Source organism: Oncorhynchus clarkii, chromosome 22 (assembly GCF_045791955.1).
Source record: "Oncorhynchus clarkii lewisi isolate Uvic-CL-2024 chromosome 22, UVic_Ocla_1.0, whole genome shotgun sequence".
Classification (NCBI taxonomy): Eukaryota; Metazoa; Chordata; class Actinopteri; order Salmoniformes; family Salmonidae; genus Oncorhynchus; species Oncorhynchus clarkii.
Genome location: NC_092168.1, coordinates 51,261,913 through 51,278,665, shown reverse-complemented (window position 1 = coordinate 51,278,665; position 16,753 = coordinate 51,261,913). Strand labels below are relative to the sequence as shown.

The following is a 16,753-nucleotide window of genomic DNA, read 5'->3' as shown; positions in this document are numbered from 1 at the left end:
TAATGATTCAGGTTACAGACCATGTAACCAGGACCCCTAGACAGACAGGTTACAGACCATGTAACTAGGACCCCTAGACATAATGAGTCAGGTTACAGACCATGTAACTAGGACCCCTAGACATAATGAGTCAGGTTACAGACCATGTAACTAGGACCCTAGACAGTCTGGTTACAGACGATGTAGCTAGGACCCCTAGACAGCCAGGTTACAGACCATGTAACTAGGACCCCTAGACAGTCAGGTTACAGACCATGTAACTAGGACCCCTAGACAGTCAGGTTACACACAATGTAACTAGGACCCCTAGACATAATGAGTCAGGTTACAGACCATGTAACTAGGACCCCTAGACATAATGAGTCAGGTTACAGACCATGTAGCTAGGACCCTAGACAGTCTGGTTACAGACGATGTAACTAGGACCCCTAGACAGTCAGGTTACAGACCATGTAACTAGGACCCCTAGACATAATGAGTCAGGTTACAGACCATGTAACTAGGACCCCTAGACATAACGAGTCAGGTTACAGACCATATAACTAGGACCCCTAGACAGTTAGGTTACAGACCAAGTAACTAGGACCCCTAGACAGTCAGGTTACAGACCATGTAACTAGGACCCCTAGACATAATGAGTCAGGTTACAGACCATGTAACTAGGACCCCTAGACAGTCAGGTTACAGACCATGTAACTAGGACCCCTAGACATAATGAGTCAGGTTACAGACCATGTAACTTGGACCCCTAGACAGTCAGGTTACAGACCATGTAACTAGGACCCCTAGACATAATGATTCAGGTTACAGACCATGTAGCTAGGACCCCTAGACATAATGAGTCAGGTTACAGACCATGTAACTAGGACCCCTAGACATAATGAGTCAGGTTACAGACCATGTAGCTAGGACCCCTAGACATAATGAGTCAGGTTACAGAACATGTAACTAGGACCCCTAGACAGTCAGGTTACAGACCATGTAACTAGGACCCCTAGACAGTCAGGTTACAGACCATGTAACTAGGACCCCTAGACAGTCAGTTTACAGACCATGTAACTAGGACCCCTAGACAGTCAGGTTACAGACCATGTAACTAGGCCCCCTAGACAGTCAGGTTACAGACCATGTAACTAGGACCCCTAGACAGTCAGGTTACAGACCATGTAACTAGGACCCCTAGACATAATGAGTCAGGTTACAGACCATGTAACTAGGACCCCTAGACAGTCAGGTTACAGACCATGTAACTAGGACCCCTAGACATAATGAGTCAGGTTACAGACCATGTAGCTAGGACCCCTAGACAGTCAGGTTACAGACCATGTAACTAGGACCCCTAGACATAATGAGTCAGGTTACAGACCATGTAACTAGGACCCCTAGACAGTCAGGTTACAGACCATGTAACTAGGACCCCTAGACAGTCAGGTTACAGACCATGTAACTAGGACCCCTAGACAGTCAGGTTACAGACCATGTAACTAGGCCCCCTAGACAGTCAGGTTACAGACCATGTAACTAGGACCCCTAGACAGTCAGGTTACAGACCATGTAACTAGGACCCCTAGACATAATGAGTCAGGTTACAGACCATGTAACTAGGACCCCTAGACAGTCAGGTTACAGACCATGTAACTAGGACCCCTAGACATAATGAGTCAGGTTACAGACCATGTAGCTAGGACCCCTAGACAGTCAGGTTACAGACCATGTAACTAGGACCCCTAGACATAATGAGTCAGGTTACAGACCATGTAACTAGGACCCCTAGACAGTCAGGTTACAGACCATGTAACTAGGACCCCTAGACATAATGAGTCAGGTTACAGACCATGTAGCTAGGACCCCTAGAGAGTCAGGTTACAGACCATGTAACTAGGACCCCTAGACATAATGAGTCAGGTTACAGACCATGTAACTAGGACCCCTAGACATAATGAGTCAGGTTACAGACCATGTAGCTAGGACCCCTGGACATAATGAGTCAGGTTACAGACCATGTAACTAGGACCCCTAGACATAATGAGTCAGGTTACAGACCATGTAGCTAGGACCCCTAGACAGTCAGGTTACAGACCATGTAGCTAGGACCCCTAGACATAATGAGTCAGGTTACAGACCATGTAACTAGGACCCCTAGACATAATGAGTACTAGGTTGTGGTCTGGGTTGACCCCTTATCTCTGGCTGTACCTGGCCTAGTTCTCTACTAGGTTGTGGTCTGGGTTGACCCCTTATCTCTGGCTGTACCTGGTCTAGTTCTCTACTAGGTTGTGGTCTCGGTTGACCCCTTATCTCTGGCTGTACCTGGTCTAGTTCTCTACTAGGTTGTGGTCTCGGTTGACCCCTTATCTCTGGCTGTACCTGGCCTAGTTCTCTACTAGGTTGTGGTCTGGGTTGACCCCTTATCTCTGGCTGTACCTGGCCTAGTTCTCTTCTAGGTTGTGGTCTGGGTTGACCCCTTATCTCTGGCTGTACCTGGCCTAGTTCTCTACTAGGTTGTGGTCTGGGTTGACCCCTTATCTCTGGCTGTACCTGGTCTAGTTCTCTACTAGGTTGTGGTCTGGGTCGGCTGTGTGTTTTGAGCTCAGCCATGTGGAGGCAGGAGACAGGATGCCAACTCAACTGCCAGACGGGCGGAAGCACGTCACGCACGCACACACACGCACACGCACACACGCACGCACGCACGCACATACACACCTCTTTTATGCTTGAAGCAGCTAATGTGAACATCTGGGTCAGACTATCAGACAGACAGCTGGTTCACTCACATACAGGATGAATTGTGCTCTATGGGGCAGTCTGTCTGTCTATACAGTAAGAATGGTGCTCTATGGGGCAGTCTGTCTGTCTATACAGTAAGAATGGTGCTCTATGGGGCAGTCTGTCTGTCTATACAGTAAGAATGGTGCTCTATGGGGCAGTCTGTCTGTCTATACAGTAAGAATGGTGCTCTATGGGGCAGTCTGTCTGTCTATACAGTATGAATGGTGCTCTATGGGGCAGTCTGTCTGTCTATACAGTATGAATGGTGCTCTATGGGGCAGTCTGTCTGTCTATACAGTATGAATGGTGCTCTATGGGGCAGTCTGTCTATACAATATGAATGGTGCTCTATGGGGCAGTCTGTCTGTCTGTACAGTATGAATGGTGCTCTATGGGGCAGTCTGTCTGTCTATACAGTATGAATGGTGCTCTATGGGGCAGTCTGTCTATACAATATGAATGGTGCTCTATGGGGCAGTCTGTCTGTCTATACAGTAAGAATGGTGCTCTATGGGGCAGTCTGTCTGTCTATACAGTATGAATGGTGCTCTATGGGGCAGTCTGTCTATACAATATGAATGGTGCTCTAAGGGGCAGTCTGTCTGTCTATACAGTATGAATGGTGCTCTATGGGGCAGTCTGTCTGTCTATACAGTATGAATGGTGCTATATGGGGCAGTCTGTCTATACAATATGAATGGTGCTCTATGGGGCAGTCTGTCTGTCTATACAGTATGAATGGTGCTCTATGGGGCAGTCTGTCTGTCTACAGTATGAATGATTCTCTATGGGGCAGTCTGTCTGTCTACAGTATGAATGGTGCTCTATGGGGCAGTCTGTCTGTCTATACAGTATGAATGGTGCTCTATGGGGCAGTCTGTCTGTCTACAGTATGAATGATTCTCTATGGGGCAGTCTGTCTGTTTATACAGTATGAATGATTCTCTATGGGGCAGTCTGTCTGTCTCTACAGTATGAATGGTGCTCTATGGGGAAGTCTGTCTGTCTATACAGTATGAATGGTGCTCTATGGGGCAGTCTGTCTGTCTATACAATATGAATGGTGCTCTATGGGGCAGTCTGTCTGTCTATACAGTATGAATGGTGCTCTATGGGGCAGTATGTCTGTCTGTACAGTATGAATGGTGCTCTATGGGGCAGTCTGTCTGTCTGTCTTTCTATACAGTATGAAAGGTGCTCTATGGGGCAGTCTGTCTGTCTATACAGTATGAATGGTGCTCTATGGGGCAGTCTGTGTGCTCTATGGGGCAGTCTGTCTGTCTACAGTATGAATGGTGCTCTATTGGGCAGTCTGTCTGTCTACAGTATGAATGATGCTCTATGGGGTGTTTGGTATTTTATTAGGATCCTATTAGCTGTTGCAAAAGCAGCAGCTACTCTTCCTGGGGTTCCACACAAAACATTAAATACAATACAGAATGACAATGCAGAATGACATAATACAGAATGACATAATACAGAATGACATAATACAGAATGACGTAATACAGAATGACGTAATACAGAATGACGTAATACAGAATGACGTAATACAGAATGACGTAATGCAGAATGACATAATACAGAATGACGTAATACAGAATGACGTAATACAGAATGACGTAATACAGAATGACGTAATACAGAATGACGTAATGCAGAATGACGTAATGCAGAATGACATAATACAGAATGACGTAATACAGAATGACATAATGCAGAATGACATAATGCAGAATTACAGAATGACATAATACAGAATGACGTAATACAGAATGACATAATACAGAATGATGTAATACAGGATGACGTAATGCAGAATGACATAATACAGAATGACGTAATACAGAATGACATAATACAGAATGACGTAATACAGAATGACGTAATACAGAATGACGTAATGCAGAATGACGTAATGCAGAATGACATAATACAGAATGACGTAATACAGAATGACATAATGCAGAATGACATAATGCAGAATTACAGAATGACATAATACAGAATGACGTAATACAGAATGACATAATACAGAATGATGTAATACAGGATGACGTAATGCAGAATGACATAATACAGAATGACGTAATACAGAATGACATAATGCAGAATGACATAATACAGAATGACGTAATACAGGATGACATAATTCAGAATGACATAATACAGAATGACATAATACAGAAGGACGTAATGCAGAATGACATAATACAGAATGACATAATACAGAATGACGTAATACAGAATGACGTAATACAGAATGACGTAATACAGAATGACATAATACAGAATGACGTAATACAGAACATTAATAGACAATAACAGCTCAAGGACAGAACTACATAAAAAAAATTTAAAGGCACATGTAGTCCACATATCAATACATACACACAAACTAAATAGGTCCAATAGGGGAGGCGATTCTTTCTGTTTTTTTCAATCAGGTTTGCTGTTTATTTGAGCAATATGAGATGGAAGGAAGTTCCATGCAATAAGGGCTCTATATAATACTGTACGTTTATCTTGAATTTGTTCTGGATTTGGGGACTGTGAAAAGACCCCTGGTGGTATGTCTTTTGGGAGAAGTGTGTGTGTCAGAGCTGTGTGTAAGTTGACTATGCAAACACATTTTGGGATTTTCAACACATTCCTCTTTCTTAATAAAATAAGAAGTCATGCAGTCAGTCTCTCCTCAACTCTTAGCCAAGAGAGACTGGCATTTATAGCATTAATATCAGCCCTCTGATTACAATTCATGCAATTCTACTACACTTTATATGACTGGAGACATTAGCAGAATCTGTTTTTACTTGGACAAATAACAGAGTAGCCTACTCTACTCACACTGACCAACTGACCAATAAAAAAACAGTGTCCATATGGCCTATGAGAAGGGGAGACACAAGTGTCCATATGGCCTATGAGAAGGGGAGACACAAGTTGTTATGCACGTGAGTGAGGACCCAAAAGCGGTTTAACAAAAACAGAGTCCTTTAATGTCAAAATAAACAACCCGCAGAGAGGGCGACAAATGAAACATAAAGTCCTTCTGAATCACAGAAGAGTTCCCCTTCTAGCAGCAGAGGAGAATAGCTGGGTTAGAGTCCCCTTCTAGCAGCAGAGGAGAATAGCTGGGTTAGTGGCGACAGACTGCTGGTCTCTCTGGGTAGGCGCGGGTCGTAGAGGACAGAGGTACCTGATCACACGTAGCATCAGATGAACACGCAGATTCCGACAGGACAGGACAAGGGTGAAGCAAACGAGACGATAGTTTGGTTCTGGCATGAGAAACTCAAACGAGAATCTGACAAAGACAGAAGCAGGAACAGAGAGAGAAATAGAGACCTAATCAGAGGGAAAAAAGGGAACAGGTGGGAAAAGGGTGAACGAGGTAGTTTAGAGAAGATGAGGAACAGCTGGGGGAAGGAGAGGAAGAGAAGGTAACCTAATACGACCAGCAGAGGGAGACGGAGTGAAGAGAAAGAACAGGAACAAGACATAATATGACAATACATGACACAAGTAGAATAATGAAGTGGAGGAGGATGTTGCTGTTCAAGTGGCACTGAGCCAACAATGATAAAGAGTGAATATGCGCCTGTAGCCACTCACCGGGGGACCGATGCTCTCTGCTGGTGCCAATAATATAGGCCAATTAGGTTGAGCATTTTGATAACTTAAACAGATTACAGTTTTTACGTTGTCTTTTCTTTACAGGAAATGGGCTATTTGCTTTCCAAATTGTTTTTTCCCCCCACAATTGAATTTTGATATATTGCGATATACTTGCCTGGGTATAAACGTTTCACTGACGCAACTCAACAATCCTCTATTTTGGTATTTGTCGCGGGCTGCCTTTCCTTCTGACTGTAGGCAATGTGATTTAAAACAATCCACAATTTATTCATATTTTTAAAGCTAGGGGAAGTTTGTGATCCTCTGTGGCCAATGCTTTAGTAGTCGATTTTGAATGAATTTCTTTCTTTCTGTAAATTTTGGCCATTTTTAATTCAATTTGTATAAGGAAACTTAGCTTCCGGTAGCCTTATGGACACGCTGCATATGAGTCTGTCAATCTACTATCCCCCATAGTTTAGAGTTGACCTATTCTATTGGTCTTGTCGAAGAAGAAAAAGCCCAAACAGACTCTGGGACAGTTGTGGGACGATAGATCTCTAATTCATACAACCACTAGGCCTAGGCTAACATTAAAAACATTAAAAAGCAACGAGTCTGATGCAACAGATCAGAACGTTTAACTTTAAAATGTTGATCAACTATTATTTATTAACATTATTAGTGCAGCAATGTGCCTAAGGCAGTATTCTACGTGCGAATGTGCATTTGGACATTTAAACCATAAGAACATTTGAGAAATAGGCTACTGTTTCAATGTCTTTTTGTTTTTAACAGGGAAGACCTATTGAGTCCTAGGTCTCTTTGCCAAATGAGCCATGTATAATACAACATACATACATATGCACTCTTGAGTGCCTTGGGAAACTTTTTCCACATTTTGTTACGTTACAGCCTCATTCTAAAATGGATTAAATATAAATTGTCCCTCATCAATCTACACACTATACCCCATAATGACATCACAATACCCCACAATGACATCACAATACCCCACAATGACATCACAATAACCCACAATGACATCACAATAACCCACAATGACATCACAATACCCCACAATGACATCACAATACCCCATAATGACATCACAATACCCCATAATGACAAAGGAAAAACAGGTTTTTAGACATTTTTGCAAATGTATTAAAAATAAAATATATATTATTTACATAAGATTTCAGACCCTTTGCTATGAGACTCGACATTAATCATCCTTGAGATGTTTCTACAACTTGAATGCAGCACTATATCAAACAGGCTTTTACGGTAGAGTGGCCAGACAGAAGCCACTCCTCAGTAAAAGGCACATGACAGCCCGCTTGGAGTTTGCCAAAAGGCACCTAAAGGACTCTCAGACCATTAAAAACAAGAGTCTCTGGTCTGATGAAACCAAGATTGAACTCTTTGGCCTGAATGCCAAGCGTCACATCTTTAGGAAACCTGGCACCATCCCCACGGTGAAGCATGGTGGTGGCAGCATCATGCTGTGGGGATGTTTTTCAGCAGCAAGGACTAGGAGACTAGTCAGGATCGAGGGAAAGACCCTAAGCACACAGCCAAGACAACGCAGAAGTGGCTTCGCGACAAGTCCCTGAATGTCCTTGAGTGGTCCAGCCAGAGCTTAAACCCGATTTGCACATCTCTGGAGGGTCCTGAAAATAGCTGTGCAACAACGCTCCCCATCCAACCTGACAGAGCTTGAGACGATCTGCAGAGTAGAATGGGAGAAAATCTACAAGCTTGTAGCGTCATACCCAAGAAGTATTTACTGTTATATAATGAAATATTATACTTCAACCATAGTACTGTTATATAGTATTGACTGTGTTGTAGTTCAATCATAGTACTGTTATATAGTACTGTTATATAGTATTGACTGTGTTATAGTTCAATCATAGTACTGTTATATAGTACTGTTATATAGTATTGACTGTGTTACAGTTCAATCATAGTACTGTTATATAGTACTGTTATATAGTATTGACTGTGTTACAGTTACTGCCCCTGGGGCGGCCTAGTGGTTAGAGTGTTGGACTAGTAACCGGAAGGTTGCAAGTTCAAACCCCCGAGCTGACAAGGTACAAATCTGTCGTTCTGCCCCTGAACAACCCACTGTTCCTAGGCCGTCATTGAAAATAAGAATTTGTTCTTAACTGACTTGCCTAGTTAGATAAAGGTAAAATTAAAACAGTTAGATTAGGCTCTACAGTAACTGTGTTATTCAGCAATGAGCTTTAAGCGATCATGGTGACATGCAGAGACTAATGGGCCTTTCTTTTCTCTCCTTCTCCCCCTCTCTCCCCTCTCTTTCTCCCCCTCTCTCCCCTCTCCTTCTCCCCCTCCCTCCCCTCTCTCTCTCCCCCCTCTCTCCCCTCTCTCTCTCCCCTCTCTTTCTCCCCCTCTCTCCCCTCTCTCTCTTCACTCCCTTTCTCCCTCCCCCCTCTCTTTCTCCCCTCTCTTTCTCATTCTCCCTCCCCCTCTCTCCCCCCTTCTCTCTCTCCTCCCTCTCTCTCCCCTTTCTCTCCTCTCCCCTCTCTCTCTCTCTCTCTCTCTCTCCTTTCCCTCCCATCTCTCCTCCCTCCCTCCCTCTCTCCCAGACATCTACAAGCCAGCCGTATCTCACAGAGACCTGAATAGCAGGAATGTTCTAGTAAAGAACGATGGGACATGTGTGATCAGTGACTTTGGTCTGTCCATGAAGCTGACAGGGAACCGCCTGGTCAGGCCTGGAGAGGAGGAGAACGCTGCCATCAGCGAGGTGAGTCCCTAACCTCTGACCTCTAACCCTAACCCCAGGTGGTCAGGCCTGGAGAGGAGGAGAACGCTGCCATCAGTGAGGTGAGTCCCTAACCTCTGACCTCTAACCATAACCCCAGGTGGTCAGGCCTGGAGAGGAGGAGAACGCTGCCATCAGTGAGGTGAGTCCCTAACCTCTGACCTCTAACCATAACCCCAGGTGGTCAGGCCTGGAGAGGAGGAGAACGCTGCCATCAGTGAGGTGAGTCCCTAACCTCTGACCTCTAACCCTAACCCCAGGGGGTCAGGCCTGGAGAGGAGGAGAACGCTGCAATCAGCGAGGTGAGCTGGTCAACTCCGCTGACTGCCTCGGCACTGGGTCTCATCTGTAAACCACCCTCAGTCTGCTTAGCCAACACCCTCTTTGATAGCTAATAATGCAAGTACTGCCACAGCTCTAAGATGGACAGACTTTAAACCCTATTCTCTAATTATGTTTCTCTCCAGGTGGGTACAGTCCGATACATGGCCCCAGAGGTTCTGGAGGGTTAGTGTAGTGTTATAACACTGGTTCTGTTTCTCTCCAGGTGGGTACAGTCCGCTACATGGCCCCAGAGGTTCTGGAAGGGGCGGTGAACCTGAGGGACTGTGAGTCGGCTCTGAAGCAGGTGGACATGTACGCCCTGGGCCTCATCTACTGGGAGACCTTCATGAGGTGTACTGACCTCTTCCCAGGTAATAACCCTGACCTCTAACCCTGGGCCCCGTCTACTGGGAGACCTTCATGAGGTGTACTGACCTCTTCCCAGGTAATAACCCTGACCTCTAACCCTGGGCCTCATCTACTGGGAGACCTTCATGAGGTGTACTGACCTCTTCCCAGGTAATAACCCCTAACCCCTGACCTTCGAACTCCAGATACTGCGGGAGCATTCAACAGTGTAACAGTGTCTTATGATATTGTGTCCTCCAGGAGAGATGATGGTGGTGGTGATATTGTGTCCGCCAAGATAGATGATGGTTGTGGTGATATTGTGTCCTCCAGGAGAGATGATGGTTGTGGTGATATTGTGTCCTCCAGGAGAGATGATGGTGGTGGTGATATTGTGTCCTCCAGGAGAGATGATGGTTGTGGTGATATTGTGTCCTCCAGGAGAGATGATGGTTGTGGTGATATTGTGTCCTCCAGGAGAGATGATGGTTGTGGTGATATTGTGTCCTCCAGGAGAGATGATGGTTGTGGTGATATTGTGTCCTCCAGGAGAGATGATGGTTGTGGTGATATTGATAGTTAGTTACCTTCTTAACAACACTGTCAACAAGGCAGGTCCTACAGGCCCTAGTTTCTACCTTCTTAACAACACTATCAACAAGGCAGGTCCTACAGGCCCTAGTTTCTACCTTCTTAACAACACTATCAACAAGACAGGTCCTACAGGCCCTAGTTTCTACCTTCTTAACAACACTATCAACAAGGCAGGTCCTACAGGCCCTAGTTTCTACCTTCTTAATAACACTATCAACAAGGCAGGTCCTACAGGCCCTAGTTTCTACCTTCTTAACAACACTATCAACAAGGCAGGTCCTACAGGCCCTAGTTTCTACCTTCTTAACAACATTATCAACAAGGCAGGTCCTACAGGTCCTAGTTTCTACCTTCTTAACAACACTATCAACAAGGCAGGTCCTACAGGCCCTAGTTTCTACCTTCTTAACAACACTATCAACAAGGCAGGTCCTACAGGCCCTAGTTTCTACCTTCTTAACAACATTATCAACAAGGCAGGTCCTACAGGTCCTAGTTTCTACCTTCTTAACAACACTATCAACAAGGCAGGTCCTACAGGCCCTAGTTTCTACCTTCTTAACAACACTATCAACAAGGCAGGTCCTACAGGCCCTAGTTTCTACCTTCTTAACAACACTATCAACAAGGCAGGTCCTACAGGCCCTAGTTTCTACCTTCTTAACAACACTATCAACAAGGCAGGTCCTACAGGTCCTAGTTTCTACCTTCTTAACATCACTATCAACAAGGCAGGTCCTACAGGTCCTAGTTTCTACCTTCTTAACAACACTATCAACAAGGCAGGTCCTACAGGCCCTAGTTTCTACCTTCTTAACAACACTATCAACAAGGCAGGTCCTACAGGCCCTAGTTTCTACCTTCTTAACAACACTATCAACAAGGCAGGTCCTAGTTTCTACCTTCTTAACAACACTATCAACAAGGCAGGTCCTACAGGTCCTAGTTTCTACCTTCTTAACAACACTATCAACAAGACAGGTCCTACAGGCCCTAGTTTCTACCTTCTTAACAACACTATCAACAAGGCAGGTCCTAGTTTCTACCTTCTTAACAACACTATCAACAAGGCAGGTCCTATAGGCCCTAGTTTCTACCTTCTTAACAACACTATCAACAAGGCAGGTCCTACAGGCCCTAGTTTCTACCTTCTTAACAACACTATTAACAAGGCAGGTCCTACAGGCCCTAGTTTCTACCTTCTTAACAACACTATCAACAAGGCAGGTCCTACAGGCCCTAGTTTCTACCTTCTTAACAACACTATCAACAAGGCAGGTCCTAGTTTCTACCTTCTTAACAACATTATCAACAAGGCAGGTCCTACAGGCCCTAGTTTCTACCTTCTTAACAACACTATCAACAAGGCAGGTCCTACAGGCCCTAGTTTCTACCTTCTTAACAACACTATCAACAAGGCAGGTCCTACAGGTCCTAGTTTCTACCTTCTTAACAACACTATCAACAAGACAGGTCCTACAGGCCCTAGTTTCTACCTTCTTAACAACACTATCAACAAGGCAGGTCCTACAGGCCCTAGTTTCTACCTTCTTAACAACACTATCAACAAGGCAGGTCCTACAGGCCCTAGTTTCTACCTTCTTAACAACACTATCAACAAGGCAGGTCCTAGTTTCTACCTTCTTAACAACACTATCAACAAGGCAGGTCCTAGTTTCTACCTTCTTAACAGCACTATCAACAAGGCAGGTCCTACAGGCCCTAGTTTCTACCTTCTTAACAACACTATCAACAAGGCAGGTCCTACAGGCCCAAGTTTCTACCTTCTTAACAACACTATCAACAAGGCAGGTCCTAGTTTCTACCTTCTTAACAGCACTATCAACAAGGCAGGTCCTACAGGCCCTAGTTTCTACCTTCTTAACAACACTATCAACAAGGCAGGTCCTAGTTTCTACCTTCTTAACAACACTATCAACAAGGCAGGTCCTATAGGCCCTAGTTTCTACCTTCTTAACAACACTATCAACAAGGCAGGTCCTACAGGCCCTAGTTTCTACCTTCTTAACAACACTATCAACAAGGCAGGTCCTACAGGCCCTAGTTTCTACCTTCTTAACAACACTATCAACAAGGCAGGTCCTAGTTTCTACCTTCTTAACAACACTATCAACAAGGCAGGTCCTATAGGCCCTAGTTTCTACCTTCTTAACAACACTATCAACAAGGCAGGTCCTACAGGTCCTAGTTTCTACCTTCTTAACAACACTATCAACAAGACAGGTCCTACAGGCCCTAGTTTCTACCTTCTTAACAACACTATCAACAAGGCAGGTCCTAGTTTCTACCTTCTTAACAACACTATCAACAAGGCAGGTCCTATAGGCCCTAGTTTCTACCTTCTTAACAACACTATCAACAAGGCAGGTCCTACAGGCCCTAGTTTCTACCTTCTTAACAACACTACCAGCAAGGCAGGTCCTAGTTTCTACCTTCTTAACAACACTATCAATAAGGCAGGTCCTACAGGCCCTAGTTTCTACCTTCTTAACAACACTATCAACAAGGCAGGTCCTACAGGCCCTAGTTTCTACCTTCTTAACAACATTATCAACAAGGCAGGTCCTATAGGCCCTAGTTTCTACCTTCTTAACAACACTATCAACAAGGCAGGTCCTATAGGCCCTAGTTTCTACCTTCTTAACAACACTATCAACAAGGCAGGTCCTACAGGCCCTAGTTTCTACCTTCTTAACAACACTATCAGCAAGGCAGGAGGGGTGGTTCCCTAATAAACCCCAGGAAGAGTAGCTGCTGCCTTGGCAGGAACTAATGGGGATCCATAATAAACCCCAGGAAGAGTAGCTGCTGCCTTGGCAGGAACTAATGGGGATCCATAATACATACAAATACAAATTATGACATTGTGTCCTCCAGGAGAGATGGAAATTATGACATTGTGTCCTCCAGGAGAGTGGGTAATGATGATATTGTGTCCTCCAGGAGAGATGGAAATGATAACATTGTGTCCTCCAGGAGAGATGGAAATGATAACATTGTGTCCTCCAGGAGAGATGGTAATGATGATATTGTGTCCTCCAGGAGAAATGATAATGATGATATTGTGTCCTCCAGGAGAGATGGTAATGATGATATTGTGTCCTCCAGGAGAGATGGTAATGATGATATTGTGTCCTCCAGGAGAGACGGTAATGATGATATTGTGTCCTCCAGGAGAAATGATAATGATGATATTGTGTCCTCCAGGAGAGACGGTAATGATGATATTGTGTCCTCCAGGAGAGATGGTAATGATGATATTGTGTCCTCTAAGAGAGATGGTAATGATGATATTGTGTCCTCCAGGAGAGATGGTAATGATGATATTGTGTCCTCCAGGAGAGACGGTGCCCGACTACCAGATGGCGTTCCAGGCCGAGGCAGGGAACCACCCCTCCTTTGAGGACATGCAGGTCCTGGTGTCCAGAGAGAAAGAGAGACCCAAGTTCCCCGAGGCCTGGAAAGAGAACAGTCTGGTGAGGAGAATACTATTACAACTATTACTCAACACTCAATGTTGTTTTTACACATAACAGTGGCACAGGGATCCAGTTCCCTGGAGTGTTGGTGAGAATTCCACAACATAAGTTTCGCCTGATTCTACATGCTTTAGAATGTATTAGGGTTAGGGTTAGGGTTAGGGTTTAGGGTTAGGGTTAGGGTTAGGGTTAGGGTTTAGGGTTTAGGGTTTAGGGTTAGGGTTAGGGTTAGGGTTTAGGGTTAGGGTTAGGGTTAGGGTTAGGGTTTAGGGTTAGGGTTAGGGTTAGGGTTAGGGTTTAGGGTTAGGGTTAGGGTTAGGGTTTGGGTTAGGGTTTAGGGTTAGGGTTAGGGTTTAGGGTTAGGGTTTACAAACATTCAGCTTCAACAAATAAAAATCCCGTCTGTTGTCTGAACGGAATACAGAATAGAATGCGTTTATTTTAGCTAGCGCTAAAGAACTCATTGACTGACGTCTGTTCAATTACTTGTGAGCCCAACGTGTCATTTCACTAGAGAGAAATCAGATCAAATCAAATCATTCAAATCAAATCATTCAAATCATTCAAATCATTCAAATCAAATGATTCACGAGAGAAATGAAGTCAAGAACTACAGTATATGTAGTGGTGGAAAAAGGATGCAATTGTCAATCTGGAGTAAAAGTATAGATACCTTCATAGAAAGTTAGTCAAGTAAAAGTGGATGTCACCCAGTAAAATACTACTTGAGGAAAAGTCTAAAAGTATTTGGTTTTAAATATACTTAAGTGTCAAAGGTAAATATTTTTGCTAAAATCTACTTAAGTATCATACGTAGAAGTAAAAGTATGAATCATTTCAAATTCCATTATTTACAGATAGCCAGGGGAACACTCCAACACTCAGACATTATTTACAGATAGCCAGGGGAACACTCCAACACTCAGACATTATTTACAGATAGACAGGGGCACACTCCAACACTCAGACATTATTTACAGATAGCCAGGGGAACACTCCAACACTCAGACATTATTTACAGATAGCCAGGGGAACACTCCAACACTCAGACATTATTTACAGATAGCCAGGGGAACACTCAGACATCATTACAGATAGCCAGGGGAACACTCAGACATTATTTACAGATAGCCAGGGGAACACTCCAACACTCAGACATTATTTACAGATAGCCAGGGGAACACTCCAACACTCAGACATTATTTACAGATAGCCAGGGGAACACTCAGACATCATTACAGATAGCCAGGGGAACACTCAGACATTATTTACAGATAGCCAGGGGAACACTCCAACACTCAGACATTATTTACAGATAGCCAGGGGAACAATCAGACATTATTTACAGATAGCCAGGGGAACACTCAGACATCATTACAGATAGCCAGGGGAACACTCCAACACTCAGACATTATTTACAGATAGCCAGGGGAACACTCCAACACTCAGACATTATTTACAGATAGCCAGGGGAACACTCAGACATTATTTACAGAAAGCCAAGGGAACACTCCAACACTCAGACATTATTTACAGATAGCCAGGGGAACACTCAGACATTATTTACAGATAGCCAAGGGAACACTCCAACACTCAGACATTATTTACAGATAGCCAGGGGAACACTCAAACATTATTTACAGATAGCCAGGGGAACACTCAGACATTATTTACAGATAGCCAAGGGAACACTCCAACACTCAGACATTATTTACAGATAGCCAGGGGAACACTCCAACACTCAGACATTATTTACAGATAGCCAGGGGAACACTCATACATCATTTACAGATAGCCAGGGGAACACTCAGACATTATTTACAGATAGCCAGGGGAACACTCCAACACTCAGACATTATTTACAGATAGCCAGGGGAACACTCAGACATTATTTACAGATAGCCAGGGGAACACTCAGACATTATTTACAGATAGCCAGGGGAACACTCAGACATTATTTACAGATAGCCAGGGGAACACTCAGATATTATTTACAGATAGCCAGGGGAACACTCAGACATAATTTACAGATAGCCAGGGGAACACTCCAACACTCAGACATTATTTACAGATAGCCAGGGGAACACTCAAACATAATTTACAGATAGCCAGGGAAACACTCAGACATTATTTACAGATAGCCAGGGGAACACTCAGACATTATTTACAGATAGCCAGGGGAACACTCCAACACTCAGACATTATTTACAGATAGCCAGGGGAACACTCAGACATCATTTACAGATAGCCAGGGGAACACTCAGACATTATTTACAGATAGCCAGGGGAACACTCCAACACTCAGACATTATTTACAGATAGCCAGGGAAACACTCAGACATCATTTACAGATAGCCAGGGGAACACTCCAACACTCAGACATTATTTACAGATAGCCAGGGGAACACTCCAACACTCAGACATTATTTACAGATAGCCAGGGGAACAATCAGACATTATTTACAGATAGCCAGGGGAACACTCAGACATTATTTACAGATAGCCAGGGGAACACTCAGACATTATTTACAGATAGCCAGGGGAACACTCCAACACTCAGACATTATTTACAGATAGCCAGGGGAACACTCAGACATAATTTACAGATAGCCAGGGGAACACTCCAACACTCAGACATAATTTACAGATAGCCAGGGGAACACTCAGACACCATTTACAGATAGCCAGGGGAACACTCCAACACTCAGACATTATTTACAGATAGCCAGGGGAACACTCAGACATTATTTACAGATAGCCAGGGGAACACTCCAACACTCAGACTTTATTTACAGAT

General features: G+C 44.0%; 1 protein-coding gene across 2 annotated transcripts in view; it reads left to right on the top strand.

Annotated features, from left to right (window-relative positions):
• Positions 1-16,753, top strand: part of LOC139380998 (bone morphogenetic protein receptor, type II b (serine/threonine kinase)) — a 151,632-nt gene that overhangs the window by 98,556 nt on the left and 36,323 nt on the right. The window contains exons 7-10 of one of the 2 annotated variants that reach the window (XM_071124224.1): positions 9,012-9,172; positions 9,658-9,687; positions 9,768-9,885; positions 13,817-13,953. In XM_071124224.1, the coding sequence (XP_070980325.1) occupies positions 9,012-9,172; positions 9,658-9,687; positions 9,768-9,885; positions 13,817-13,953 (446 nt within the window). Of the gene's footprint in view, positions 1-9,011; positions 9,173-9,657; positions 9,688-9,737; positions 9,886-13,816; positions 13,954-16,753 lie in introns of both variants that reach the window. The other variant, XM_071124223.1, reaches the window with a different exon arrangement.